Source organism: Talpa occidentalis, unplaced genomic scaffold, assembly GCF_014898055.3.
Source record: "Talpa occidentalis isolate TD23 unplaced genomic scaffold, MPIMG_talOcc4v2.1 talOcc4.12, whole genome shotgun sequence".
NCBI classification, from domain to species: domain Eukaryota; kingdom Metazoa; phylum Chordata; class Mammalia; order Eulipotyphla; family Talpidae; genus Talpa; species Talpa occidentalis.
In genome coordinates, this window is record NW_023601212.1 from 83,127,784 (window position 1) to 83,142,431 (window position 14,648).

The 14,648-nt window shown below is 59.7% G+C and overlaps 1 protein-coding gene across 1 annotated transcript in view; it reads right to left on the reverse strand.

The window, feature by feature from the left end:
- Nucleotides 1–907: 907 nt before the first annotated feature.
- TNRC18 (trinucleotide repeat containing 18) overlaps nt 908–14,648 on the reverse strand; it is a 79,742-nt gene continuing 66,001 nt past the window's right edge. Inside the window, 11 exon segments of the mRNA XM_037507074.2 lie at nt 908–2,589; nt 2,931–3,005; nt 3,172–3,408; nt 6,252–7,576; nt 7,937–8,101; nt 8,798–8,914; nt 10,413–10,521; nt 10,610–10,685; nt 11,173–11,290; nt 12,958–13,099; nt 13,394–13,546. Of these exon segments, the coding sequence (XP_037362971.1) occupies nt 2,383–2,589; nt 2,931–3,005; nt 3,172–3,408; nt 6,252–7,576; nt 7,937–8,101; nt 8,798–8,914; nt 10,413–10,521; nt 10,610–10,685; nt 11,173–11,290; nt 12,958–13,099; nt 13,394–13,546 (2,724 nt within the window). The 3' untranslated portion in view covers nt 908–2,382.

The following is a 14,648-nucleotide window of genomic DNA, read 5'->3' on the forward strand; positions in this document are numbered from 1 at the left end:
GCCCCCCATGTGTAGCCGGCCCCAGACGGGGTTGTGTGACGGGTGGGGCTGGAAGCATTTGGGGTCTAAAGGGCAACTTGGTGCCTCTGTGGCTCTCAGGACAATCAGGGAGAATGACGGCATCCAGCCCTGAAGCTGAGCAGACCCTGGGCTCACTTCTCACTCCCATTGGTGGGATTTGCACAAATTTCCATGTTGATCCGTTCTCTGATGCGGGTCTCTTGAAGGTGGGGCAGGGGCTGGACCCTGCGGGTCAGCTATGCCCCTGGGACCCAAAGGGGGGCACCATTCATCTGGACCCAGGCCAGCCCCCATCCCTCCCACAGCCACAAGGGCCAAGGCATGAGGGGCGGTGCCCCAGGAGGCTGCCAAGTGGCGCTAGTGCCCTGCACCTCCCAGGCTGGTGTTCCTCAGAACCGGGAGGGCCAGATGCGGAGCTAGCGGCCTTCAGGGTGTTAGTGCTTTTAATCACCATGCCCGGCGCGGCACAGCTCAGAATGCCACATCTCATCCACACTGACCTTTGCACTGGTTGCTGGGAGAGGACCTGTGGGGTCAGATTAGGAGCCAACCTCAGAGAAGGAGGGGGTGCAGCACCAAGACTGTGCCCAGCCTCCCTGGACATCCACAGGGGTGCTGCCCCACCATCCACCAGGCTGGCTGCCACTCGGACCAGCAGCACAGTGGGCCCCAGGCACAGACATGGCTGGGAGAACGGAGTTCCACATTCTAAAAGAAGGAAAAGGAAACTGCATGGGTGGGCCATTCTGTCTTGGCTGCCCAAGGCAGCAGCTGCGGAGAGGGGGCGGATGCAGCTTCACCTCCTGTCACTTAAATCAGCACAAACTGAAATTTCCACATGTGGCCCGTGGCCACCCTCTGGGCTGCACCCAGCTCCGTCTGCCTTTACCTCCCAGACCCTGAAATGCCAGCCCGCCGGGAGGGGCTGTGACCAGGACCAAGACCACCCAGCCCGCGAAAAAACCACTCCAGACAACAGTGCTTTTCCAATTATAACTTTTTCTTTTCTTTTCTTTTTTTTATGAAAAATCACACAGAATTTGCCAACAAACAAAATTCCAAAAGAAACTTAAAAAAAAAAAAAGGAAAACAATAACTCCCCCAAAAAACAAAACCAAAGTCTGGCTTTTCCTTCCCTTAAGATTGTCTGGACGAGGGCTCCATCCCCAGAACGGCGGGGGCTGGTAAGTGCTTTCGTGGGCCGGCTGGGCCGCAGACCGGCCTGCGCCCTCAGCCTCTGCTCTCCTCCCTCTCCTCGCGCTGGGGGCGAGTACAGTACACCTGGGCCAGGGGCGGGGTGTGCTTGGGACAGGGAGGGCTGTGAAGCTGGGTGCTAGACACTCACAATCTAACAGGAAATAAAAAATAATATTCTGCACGTCAGAATGTGTTCGCTTTTTTTTATAGTTTCATAGCTATTTTTCACAGTTTTAAAAAGTTTATATTTATATATATTTATATATATTTATCTTTATATATATAATTAAAAAGTTGACTCCATTTAAAGGCGTATGATACAGGGGAAGAGTCTCTTGGTACAATAAAACTGTACAGGTTAAGAACTGCCCCTCCTGGCGGCCAATGGCCTCGCCCAGGCGGGCGGGCGGGCGTCTGCGTGTGGCCGGTGAGGATTCAGCACCATAGGGGAATCTGTAGTGTGAGGGTTTGGGCCAGGCAGGGCAAGCCCTTGCTGGGGCCTCAGGGCACAGAGCCCCTCCACCTGCCCAGCTCTCGGGGTTCCACCCTCACCTGGTCTGTCCCCAAGTCCAGGCCATCCTGAGAGGGCGGAGGCCAGACCCCTGGCAGGTGCCCAGGGCAAACCTGGTTGGTGCAGCGGGTGGGCATTGAACCACCCTCATTACAGGAGGCTTGAGGTGGGCTCTGTGCTGAGGGGGGCCAGGCACTGGGCCCCCTGGGAGGACCCATAGTGGTGGGAATCCCAGGGTGAGCCTCTGTTTGGTTCCTCAGAAACCCTTCCCACCAAACCCCCCGTCGGCATCAGCCTGGGGGTGCTGGTCCAGGGGTGGGGGCTGACCTGACCAAGTGCTTACAAGGTGCTGGAGGGAGGCCTCTGAGGGGGCCGGGCAGAGCCATACCCTGATAGCTGAGAGGAGCCCCTGTCTCGGGGGGCACTGAGGGGTTTAGAGGGGGACTGGAGACATGTGCACATGTGTGTACACACGTGCATGCATACGGGCACACACATGTACACACTCACTCATGCGCCAGGGCATCCACGAGCACACTTGCATGCACACAACCAACGCACGTGGCCCCCAGCCGTGGCAGTGATGGTGAGGGGCCTCTGTTGGCCCTCAGGGCGCAAGGCAGCTGGTGGGGCGCCGGCAGGGCACGGGGCGCTCAGCAGAGCACAGGCACACCATCGGTGGAGAAGATCATGCCTGTGGTGGGCTCATAGGTGCCCGCGAGGTAGTACAGGCCCTCGCTGTCCTGGTACTTCTTGGTCTTGAGCATCTGCTCGTACTGCTCCAGGCCCACCACCAGGCACTTGTGCGACACTGTCTGCACGTCATTCTCGTCCACGTGCGAGGACTGGTACAGGGCACGCTGTGGGCATGGTGGGTGGGCGGTGTCAGAGCAAGGGAGGGCCAGGGAGAGCCCCCTCCCAAAACACAAGGCCCAGAGGAATCCTTGAGGGCACACACCCCGAGACAGAAAGCCCCCCCAAGACAGGGACAGAAACCCCCAGAGGAACTGAGGACAAGGATGAACAGAGACAGAGACCTGGAGAGTAAGAGACTGAAAGCAACAAAGAAACAGATGCTGAGGCCAGGAGAGACAGGAACCAGGAACCAGCAGCTGAGTCACAGATGGGAGCTGGAACCGGAGCCGGCCCCTCCCAGGGCTCGTGGGGAAGGAGGAACCCACTGCCCGCCAACACCTCCTACCTCCATGAAGTCCTTTCTCTGGCTGGAGACCCGCAGGGCTGCAGGGAGGCTGCGGCCGGACTTCTGGTCCCAGAGCTGTGTGTGCAACAGTGAGGGGCAGGAGTGACCCTGGGCCCTGCCTTCCCAGGCCTCAGGCCCAGGCCCCATCACCCTGGCCCCCACCTCCCACTGCCTGGGACCCCAGGGATGTGTTCTGGCTCCCCCTACCCCACCTCCCTGCAGCGGCCTGCTCACAGCTCACCTGGCCCTCGTGCAGGCGCTTGCCCGGGCTGGTCTCCTCAGGGTGGTAGAACCATTTGACGCGGACCACCATGTTGCTGCCCCACGACTCCCACATGCTCTGGATGCGGCCAATGTAGGGCAGGTTGGGCCGGCCGGCCGACAGGAAGACGGCGCAGTCCCCGATGCGGATCATCTCCTTGCCGCGCACGATGGCCTTGTAGAAGAGCTTACGGGCCTTGCCCTTCATGCCACGGCGCTGTGGGACACGGGTGGGTCAAGAGCGGCATACACCACCAGGCCCTTGTCCAGGCAGGTGCTGCCACCTGGAACCCCTTCCCTGAACTCTGGGGAGCCTGCAAGGGGCAGGACAGGAGAGGGAACACCCTTGCTTGCTCAACCAGGGAGCCCTTCTTGCATCCCTTTGGCACACTGAGTCTCCCAGAAGGGCTTTAGTTAAGCTACAGGTTCTGCAGCTAAGAGACCTCTAATGCCCTCCTGGCTAAGTTCAGCTTAGGACGCCCTAAAGGGCCCACGGGCACTAATGTGCAGGCAACGCACACCAGCGGTGCAATGGGGCTCCCAAGGATGGCCCTGGGTCCAGTCCTCTCGTTGGGTCCCAACATTGGCCTTCCGGGCCAAGCCAGCCCCACTCTGACGCCCTGCCGTCCACACAGGACCAGTGAGGTCCAGCAGGAGGAGCGGGAGGCAAAGCCAAAGGGCCCTCAGCACACCCCTGGGGCCACAAGAACTCTCCAGTCAACACGGCCTCAATCAATAAGGCCACAGGCAGCCGTGGGCTCAGCAGAATCAGATACCCCGCGTCCCCCGCCAAGTGGCCTAAGCAGGGATGAGGGATGGGGATGTGGGGGTGTCAACCCCCAGGCATGACTCACTCTCCCCTGCAGAGAGAAGCCACTAAGGTCAGATTCAGGAGCCTGCAGGATCCAGCACATGTGCCCACAGCTGCTAGGTCACAGGCAGGCCTAGGGGTGTTTATTCACTCAACAAACATTCCCTGCAGCCTCCTCAGTACCTTCACCTGGGCTGGTGCTAGGTTTGTAATTTCCTGCAGCAGTCCCTTTTCTACTTTTAACTCATTGGCTTCCTCATGGTGATGCATTTTTTTATGTCCACGTCACTCATTTCTTATATATCCTGTAAACTGCTAAAATTCTTTACAGATCGAGGCATGGTGGAATGAGGCTCAAGGCGAAGTCCACAGCTAGGATTTCTAAACTGACTCTGGCAGCTGTTACTTTCTTGGGCATCTAGCAGCTACTCCCCTTCTCACAGACCCCATTGGTTCACTGGGCTTTCTGTGAGGCTGATACCATCCCTGGGACAGGACAGGACCCCTCTGGCCAATCCAAACACCCAGTCACAGTGAGCACAGGACCCAAGTCAAACACACTCCACCAGCTCTAGCTTGAACCCTGAGAGAAAGGTACTTCCTTTCTACTATCACTTCTAAGCTGGTAGAATGGAAGCTGAAAGCTACTGGGTTTCATGTCACAAAGAGGGTGAGGGACTGCTGGAGAAAAACACCAGCCCAAAGGAAGGAGAGTCTGGAGCACAGATCACAGACCTGAGAGTGGATCTGAACGCAGCCTTCCTTCAAGCCCCTGGATCCAGCTTTACCTAAAGCCTGTACCTCTAGATTTTCTATTAAATAAGTCAGCAAGTTTGGCCCTGTGCTTAAGTGGATTTCCATCAGGCTTCTGTCCTTCGCAGCTGTAAGAACCCTCCCTCATACTGACACCGACACCAGAACCTGCAAATGGCAGAAGCTAGAGTAACGAATGGGTCGTGAGTAGATGCAGGACAGTGAGGATGTGATGGCTGTCCCTGGCTCAGAAGTGCTCACCCCTTGACACCCACAGTCAATAAAGCACCTGCTGGGATCAGAACTCTGGGGGCTGGAATGTCTGGGTACTGTTTGTAGCCTGCAGGGAAGGGTCTACAAAGGTCTGTGTGCTCAGCCTAGAGCCCACAACCAAAAAAGGATTCAAAGTACCCTGCAGGGTCAGACAATTCTAAAGGGCCCTGGGGGTGCATCCTGGAGCATACAGAATTGTCCTCTCCCACTTGGGACTCTGCCCCTGGCTGGACAGGGAAAGCCCTAGAAAGCCACTAAAGAGACAGAAAAAACCAAGATAGTCTGGATTCCGAACATTCTCTGGCCTTCTTGACTGACTTGTTGGACACAAGTTGGACACCAACTTGATGCAAATATTTCAGAAACCTCCCAAGCTCTTCAGAGGGGCACTACAGTCCACCTCCAAGTCCCTAAACCGGCCCTAGTGGGACCTGGGCTTCAAGGAAGTGGAGGACTCTGCCCGCCATCACACACGTGAACAGGAGCCCTACTCGCCCCACCCGGAGGCCTGTGGGGTGAACTGGTCTCCACAGGGGCTGTTCCCCTTGTCCACAGAGCAGCTTCTTGGGAGGGTATGTGTGTGCAGGTGGCATGTGCCTATGTACACGTGTGTGTCACGTACACATGCACCTGTGTGCTGTGTCCACATGTGCAGGGGGTAGAACGCCCCATGGTGGGCCAGCGGGGTGCCCTTTGGACAACCATGTGACCCAGAACTGGCCAAGGAGCACATTCTGCCTTTTGGCCACATTGATTGGCTCAGGAGAGGGCGCGGGGTCCAGTCTGTCCCCGACAAGGGCCTGCGAACCCAGTAGGTGGGAGCCTTGAGCTGCTCTACCGCAGAAGCCAGGGAGGGAGGGAGTGTGAAGCTGTGTGACCAACACCGGCTGCTTGGTCACGAGCTCCGCGGCTACGGAGCCCACGCTGGAGGCTCTGTGTGGTGCTCACACGTGTCTGCAGCGGCTCCCACAGAGGGCTGGACCGTGTCGCAGGGCTACAGGGCAGGCCCTTTAGGACACGGGCCCTGAGTCTGACAGACACGGGGTCTTCGGAGCCGAGACTCAGCGTTCCCTGCTGTGAACGGGAGACACCTGCACCGCTCCCCGCCCCTCTACCACGGGCTGCCGGGAGAGCCGAAAGGCCTCTGCACGAGGAGGAGGGAAGGCGGGCAGCAGCCACCCTGCCGGAGGAAGACACAGCCTGCAGACCGGGGCCCGGGCTACCTGCGTGGGTTTGCCGAACCACTTCCAGAGCTGCCGGGCAGGCAGGAAGGCGGCGATCTTGGGCCGGTTCTCCACGGACGGCAGGCGCTGCCTCTTGGCCAGCTCCTTGGTGGTGGGGAGGTGGACACCCTCCCTCTTCTTGGGCCGGGTCTTGGCCCCGGCGCCCACCTGGGCCTTGGGCTGCAGAGGCTGTGGGGGCTGCGGCGGGGGCGCCTGGGGCGCCGGGGCCTTCTTGCCAGGGGAGTGCGCGGAGGAGCGAGCCTTGGGGGCCGGCTTGGGGGCCTTGCTGGGGAGGGCTGGCGGGGCCGAGGGGCCGGCCGCGGGGGTGGGGGCGGCCTCGTCGTCTGAGCTGCAGGAAGAGTCGTCTGTGGTGGAGGAGGAGGAGGAGGAGGACGAGGAGGAGGAGGAGGAGGAGGAGGACGAGGAGGACGAAGAGGAGGAAGACGAGGAGGAGGACGAGGAGGACGAGGAGGACGAGGACGAGGAGGACGAGGACGAGGAGGACGAGGACGAGGACGAGGACGAGGACGAGGAGGAGGAGGAAGCCCTGGAGCTGGACGCGCTGCAGTTGCGGCCGCCGCCGCCCCGGGCCTCCTCCTCCCCCTCTGTCTCTGAGCTGCTGCTGCTGCTGCCGCTGTCGCTGCTGCTGCTGCTGCTGCCGCTGCTCTCGGACTCCTCGGCCCCGTCCTGCTCGGCCTGGCCCTTGTCCGGGCTCTTGGGGTTCCCCGAGTCCTCGAACGTGAGTCCCAGGCCGGGCTCCTGGGCTGGGTCGCCATCCCCGGCCTTGGGCCGGGCCGCCTTGGGCTCACTGCTGCCCACTGCCGCCGGGTAGCTGCCCAGGCCCAGGAGGCCCTTGGGCTCCTGCCAGCCCCCCGCCCCGGGGTCCTCCCGCAGAAGCAGGGCCTCTTTGGCCTTCTTGCTCTTCGGCGACGTGACACCCTCGTGGTCCAGCTTGACAAGCAGCTCGGCCTCCTCCCCTGGCCTCCGGGCACCCTTGGCGGCCGACTCCTCAGCAGCCCGGGCCTTCTTGGGCTTGGGCCGGGTGGCCGGTATGGTGATGGGCATGGTGACGAGTGGGGCTGGGGCCAGGGCCGCAGAGGGGGCCGGCAGCTCCCCAAAGGACTCAGGACCTGGGCAGCTGGTGAAGGTGCATGGCACTGCGCTGGGCTGTGGGGGTGCTGGGCGTGCTTTGGGAGCTTTGGCCCGCTTGTCCACGGATTCTGGGGGAGTCTTCTTGGAACTTGGGGTGCTGATTGGCTCCAGAGGTAATGGGGCGCTAGGAACCTCATCTGTTGAGCCCCCTTCCTCCAGGACAGCAGCTCTATCTAAAAGAGACCAGGAAAATCTACATGAGGCAGGGGCTCCCGAGTCACAAAGCCCAGGGTTCAATCCTAAGTCACCAGCTCCTGAACGGGCAGCCCCTCTGGGCCTCCAGATCAGAGGCCCTCACATCACCATCTTGGTGTCAGGAGGTGGCCCTGACTAGCCCTAGCTCTTAGCCCAAAGCACTTTTCTCTGCAGCCTGGGGGAACACACCCCGGCTGAATCTCAGCTATGCCACGGACAGACCAATGTGCCTCCCTGAGCCTCAGTTTCCTAATCTGTCAAATGGTCAAAATAGCCCTGGGGTCCAGAGTTCCCACAGGTGGGGGTGGTCTCGCCTGGTCCGGGCGGGGCTGACATACCACCCTTGGCCTTGGCACTGGGTTTCCGGCCACGTCCTCGCGCCTTGGCGCTGGGCTCCTCTGACCCCGGGGTGCCTCCGTCTTTGCCTTCCCCAGTGTCCTTGCTGGTCTTCCGGCTGCGGCGCTTGGCACTCGGCACCAGGAGCGCCGGGGATGGCTCAGCACCTGCAGGGCAGAACGGATGGTGGCTCAGGCAGGGGTCTCCACTCCCCAAGCTGCCAGGCAATCATGTCATGGGGAGGGGCCCCATGACACCAGGTGGCCAGGAGGCCTGGAGGAAGGCGTCCCCTGAAGTAGCTCAGTGGGGCTCCTCAAATGGATGAGCTGTGGGGCTGATGACAGAGGCTGACTTATTTTTGATCTAATAGAGGTCACTCAACACCCCTGAGGCCGGACACTAATACACCAAAAAGTCCCAGGAGTCCTGGATCTGCCTTAAACTAGTCATGGGCCCTGGATAGGTCATTTCCTCTTTGAACCATCTCCTGTAGGCAAGTCAAGGGGAGGTTCACAGACACACCAAAGTGAGGGAGTGATTCAAAGTACCACGGCCACTCAGAGCGTGGAACTATCAGTACACTTACCGCCCCCACCCACGACAGGGCGGCCTGGCCTGGGCCTACCCTAACAGGCCCCAGACACAGAGTCCGGGAAACCCTCTGATCCCCTCTCCCCACCCACTCTGGGAGCCCCAACTCATTCCCACCATGTCCATGCCCTATGGGTCCAAATGGCAGACAGCGACAGTGCAGCACCAGGTTCAGGGAACTGGGAGCTTCTCTACGGGGAGGGGGGGGTCCACGCTGCAGGGAGCCCAGCAAGGGTCTGGGGGCGGTGACTGGGCAGCAGGGCCACACTCACACTGGATCTTGTAGTCGGGAGGCAGGAGGCGGATGTGAGAGAGAGGAATCCTCCCCGTGTCCCCATCGTCAAACTCCACGGTGATCAGGTCCCCGTCGTCCTCCAGGCCCAGCAGCCCTGTGAAGGGAGGCAGTGAGGCCATGGCACCGGCTCTCTCGTGGGCAGGAGGATGGAGTGACCAGGCAGCATGCAGTGTCGGCTCCAAGGCGCTCGGCCGGGCAGAGGGACTGGCTCTCCCCTTCCTGCCAAGTGTGCGTCCTGGGACACGAGTCTGCGCCACCCACTCCCGAGGTCCTCCCCAGAACGAGCAGCAGCATGGGGAGGAAGATGAAGGGCAGAGGGAGTGAACAGGTAAGGAGATGGCGCAGGAGCACGCCCCAGGCCACACCTCCATGGACAACAGGTAAACGGCTTTGGTCTTGGCTCTCTCGGCCCAGTCAGACGCCTGGGAGGAGGTGACGCCCACTAGAAGGAAGCCAGTTTTTATAAGGAAACCCTGCAAAGCCGTGGGTCCCACAGGCGCTAAGCACCTTTGTAGGAAGAGGTACCGGGGACTCCAGGCCCGGATAGGCTGAGGAGCTGCGAGGTTTATGAGAGACCCTGAAGGACACTGGGCACGGTGGAGGAGGGTGAGTGGGTGCCACATGAGCCAGGGTGATGGGAGGACTCTACACTGAATGGTAACTGCCAACCCCAACCCCAAGTGCCAGACGCTTGGCCCAGATCCCTGAAGACAGAGTCTGTGGGAAGTCGGACTGGCTGACGGGAGAAGAACTGGTATCTCGAGGCTCCCAACCCAACATTCACACCCACCACTGCCTTGAGGCGCCGCCCACACACAGAGCTGTGGCTCCGCTTACTAAGGATGGCCAGAGACAAAAAGCCAATGTCTAACAAAAGTCAGAGAGAGAACAGAGAGGTAAGGGGAGCTTGAAGTGAGAACACAGAGAGAGAAGAGGAAACTCACAAGGAAAGGGAGTTAACGAAATCTAAAATGAAAACAATAAGTCCCTGGAGAAATGTTAAAAAAGACAGTCTCCATGAAACAAAAAGAGTATTTTTTAAAACAATTATAATTTGCTGGTTTTGCAAAAGCTAAGGGGTGACTGTTTGAATATCTCCCACTTTTGTTGTTCTGCCGTCCACGCTGTGTTTTCTCAAGTACCTGTCACTTTTGTCTCCCCACTTTCCAATCTCTCGTTCTACCAACATCCCCACTCTCTCAGGGAAGCCACATCACCAGCCCTCTCAAGCCATATGTAAAATCAGGAAACAACACATGACCCAGATCCAGTTCATCATGCCCAAGGCACTGGGATCAGAGACAACCCGGTGACCTGGTCAGCAGGACAACATCCTAAGAAGCTCTCTGGTGAAACGCTAGGATGGGGGGTAGGGGGGTCACAGCCCTCCAGAGCTGGGTGTGAGGCCAGCAATGAGGAGGGCACACAGAGCCTGGGTCCACCCGCCCGACAGTCCTATAAGTGTAGAGCAATACAAGCTGATAAAATTCTTTACGCTTAAGCCAGTGAACGTGGGGTCCGGGGGACTGAAGGGAACCACACTGATCTGTTAGGAAACAGGAAGCCCAGGAGGAGGGGGCAAAGTTGCTGACCTCGGACCACGGTGCCGGGGTAGAGGCAGCGGTACTGCTGGCTCCAGTAGGCGGCGATCCTGGTCCCCTGCGGCAGGAAGCGAGTGGAGGCCGGCCTCACGTCGATGATCTGGAAAGGCAAAAAGTGAGCAACCAGAACACAGCTGCAGCTACAGTCTCCGAACCCCCTCTTCCCAGGGGTCCGCCCCCCCACTCACCGCCTCCTGCAGCAGCTGCTCCAGACAGTAGATGTGGGGCCGATTCCCACGTTCACCTTCCACCACCACACGATATCTGCAAGGCGGGGCAGGTGTGCGGTGAGGGGGCAGAGGCTGGGCCCTCCCCACAGGGCTCCTGTCTGGGATTCAGGGCCCAGCAGCACCAGTGCTACCTCCTAGACTCTCGCTATATGATGTACAAGCCATATAAACTCGCTGCATAAACTCAGGGTAACAGCTCCCCACTTCTGGATCTGTTTCCTCATCTGTACAACCAGGTGTTGCAGACCCAAGGGGGCCAGCACGCGCTCTCCTGTCCCTTCCTGCTGAGCCCCTGCCTCCTTGGCCAGCAAGGGCCCCCCTGGCCGCCCACCCTCAGAGAGGACTGTCCTCAGGGTGTCCTCTGAGTCCGCCCCGCTTTATGGCGGGGAGCCCCAGTTCAGAAACGTGCAGTCACCTGCCCATAGAGGCCCTGCATGGTGTCCCCGGGTGCAGGATGGGGCAAGCATTGCTGGAGTCTGAGCTGGCGCCGTGCCTGCCAGGCCGCCCCCAGCCCCACTCACATGTCCGGCGAGTGCACCGTCTGCACGTGCCCAGCGTACAGCAGCTTGTCATCCATGGGGATGAGCACACGCAGGCCGTCCTTCAGCTCGTCCTTGTCGATGATGCAGGAGCGTGGGGCTGCAGGAGTGGGCAGTGGGTGGGGCTGCAGCCGGGACGGCCAGGACCCGCCCCCCCCCCCCACCGCCATGGTCCCCAGGCCTGCCGCTTGCCCTGAGTTGCCCCACTGAGAACAGAAGACTGGGGTGTCTGGTGAGCCTCCGGGCATTATGCGCACACACGGGCCATGTGCAGCCCCCCCAGTCCTCTAGGGAGACCCCGTGAAGTGAACTGGGGATGACAGCCTGCACATGAAGCCCCTCCCTCACGCCAGGACCACTACCCTCTGAGCCCAGACAGGAGGCGCCAGGTTATCAACCTCCACTGCTGTCTCCTCACCCTCCTCCAGCCTCCAGGACTTTTGGCCAGCTTGTCCTCCCCCTGGAATGCCATCTGTTCAGGCGAAAACCAGCCTCCCCGGATCCAAACTTCTACCTGTGCTGCCAGCACTCTCTGTCCCCGCACCTCTCTTGGTCAGACCAAGACCACCCCCTAGCAACACCCCGGCCACTCCCCTTGGCTTAAGCCGCCCCTTCCTGGGAAGACCTCTCATCAGACTCTCCCGATCCTGGCCTGCCTTTCCCTCTCCGGCACAACGCACATTAGGGAGACCCAGACAGCTCGCTGGGTGGACAGAACAGCCAGTGCAGTTCTTTATCTGCCTGCACCCACATCCCACCAGAGCCCCCAAGGGTAGAGTGGACACCCCGCCTCTCGACCTTGGGCGTGGGAGCTGCTCTGACAATGGGACAGGCCAAAGGAGACTAAGTGTGACTCTGAATGGAGGCTGGTCCAGGGGTCGAATGGCCCCTGCGTCAGTGGACACCCCGCCATCCTGGGAGCACAGGAGCAAGGCCAGCCGAAGACCACCTAGACCCCAGTGCCTACCGCCCACAACCACTGACGCCCAGCGCCGACGACACAGCAGCAGCTCATCAGTGAGAAAGTCCTCAAGGCTGGCCCTGCTCCCCCTCCACTCCACCCACCCCCGATTCCTATCCTCAGTCTTCTCCAAGCTCCAGACCCCAGATTCAAGTGCCAACGAGCCATCACTTCCCTGGGATGTCCTCCAGCACCCAGTCACAGAAGGCCAGGATGTGCTGCCGCCCTCTGTACCCTCCACCGGCCAACACCTGTCCACACCCGTCCCCGCTCATCTGTTCACATGACCCACTGGCCCAGCTTCTCTCCCTCCGCATGCGCAGACTCACACTGTCCCTGGCAGCCCCAACGCTGCGCACCTGCGTCCTTGCGAAGCCGCGGAACCCTCGCTGGGACTCCTGCAGTCCAGGCTCTACACGCAGAGAGTCTTCCCATCTAACCTAACTAGCTGTCCACTACAACCTCTGACCCCTTCCATCGTCCTCAGGGCAAGGACCAAACGCCTGCCAACGCCCACGAGACTCTGGCGGATCCGCCTCTGCCTCCGCCCTGACCCCAAGGCTGCCCTCGCACCCCGCACTCACTAAGCCACAGCCAACGTGGCCCTCTCAGTTCACTTGGGCGCCACCCTCCCAGCCAGCCTCAGGGCCTCCAAACATGCAGTACGGTCGCCTCCCCCTCACCGCCCTGCCCTGTGCCAGCTCAGGCCCTGCCCATCTCAGGCCATGGCTCAAATGGAGGCTCCCCAGGGGAACGGCCTGCGTGTCCACATTCCAGGCCGCGCCAACAGCACTGTGGACGCTCACCTGGAGTTAGTGGCCGCTCCACAGCCCCACCACGGGGCAGGTGCTCGTCCTCGGAGAAGCTCGAATCCTGGTTGGGTTCAAAGTCCTCCTCAGCAGCCATGCTCTCCATCAGCTTGCTCACAGCGCCCCCCTTCCCCCGGTTCTGGGGACAGATCATGGCAGACCAACAGCTCAGCTCATGGCATGAGTCCTGCCCATCTGGGGATCCTCCCTGGAAACCTGGGGTCACAGTCAGGCAGCAGTGGAATCTGCCATGCGCGTGGTGGGGGTCCCAGCTGGACTCACCCCAGAGGCCAGCGGGGGATGAAATGCCATGATGGCTTGGAGGGAAAACAACCCAGCCAGGGTGCAGCCCCATCTGTCAACGGAGCGAAGAAATTCACCCAACTTTGGGGGACCCTGTGGGACCCAATTCTCTGGGCACAGCGAGCCTTACCTCCTTCTTCACCTCCTTCCCTTTGGCCTTGGCCTTGCTCCTCTTGGCAGTGGTGGCTGGGGAGCTGGTGTGTGGGGCCCGGGCCTCAGGGGGCAGGGCAGGAACGCGGGGCGGCAGCGCAGCTCCGGATCCCACCTCCTTCCCCTTCTTCTTCTGGGGGAGGAAGCCACAGACAGAGTGACCAGAGGGCAGACCAGCCTCCTTCTACTCACTGTCCTCAGTGGGATACAACACCCCCGCCTGCTACCAGGCAGGAGCTGGCCAAGACACCCTGGTCAAGGCTGGCCATGCCCCCACCACCCATTCCATCCCCACCCCTGGTTCTTATCCTCAATCTCTGAGCACCACTCCTGGATCAAATGTTTTACAACTACTATGTATTACTTAACTGTTTATGACTATATATTACTTATAAAAGCAAAGATAAGACTGTAGTGTCTACATGTGCAAGCGCCTCTCCTATCAACTGCAGAGGTAACTAGAGCCTTAGTAACGGTGTGGTGTAACCTGCCAGAACTTTCCATAAGTACATGCAGCCATGTAAACACACCGTCTGTGCAGGCACACACTACTTTTTTTAAACACAGTTGGGAATTTACCGAAAGTTCCACTTTGCGACTTTCCCCCCAGCACTTCTGAAATACACAGCAGCAACCTCACTTTTTATTTTCATCAGCTGCCCAATGTGCTGTGTGTGGGAGAACCACAATCCGCCTAACCACCCCAGCCCACCCCATGATGCATGTGCAGGCTGCCCCCCATTTTTTCACTCTTCTTAACAATGTCACAAAAAACCGGCAGTACCGATTAATTCTGCCGGGCACATTCCTGGAAGGAGCCTTTAAAGCCATTTAGCTGCTGCCCCAGTGGCTTCTGGAATGCCCGCGTTACTTTCTAGTCGCCTTGGCAGTGAGTGAGTGCCATGTCCAAGCCACCCGACAGTCCCCCAGTGGTAGAGTGGAAACTGAGCACACAGGCACTGTGCTCGGCTTCATTCATCGAGCAAATAAGTGGAAACAACCTAGAGGCCCAGAACCTGTTACAGCAACACTGCATCCACAGGCAGAGTCGCGAGCGTTTGGCACCTGAGGGCCCTGTCCTGGGGGAGGCAAGGGCCTGGGAAGACGGGACTGATGACTTGGCGCAGGAAGCCGTCAGACCCAGAGGTGACTAGATCTGGGGGCGAGGGATGTCTAGGAAGTTATTAACTGTAGACTTTTTCAAAAAGATATGCCTAAAACAATGTCACCAGGGC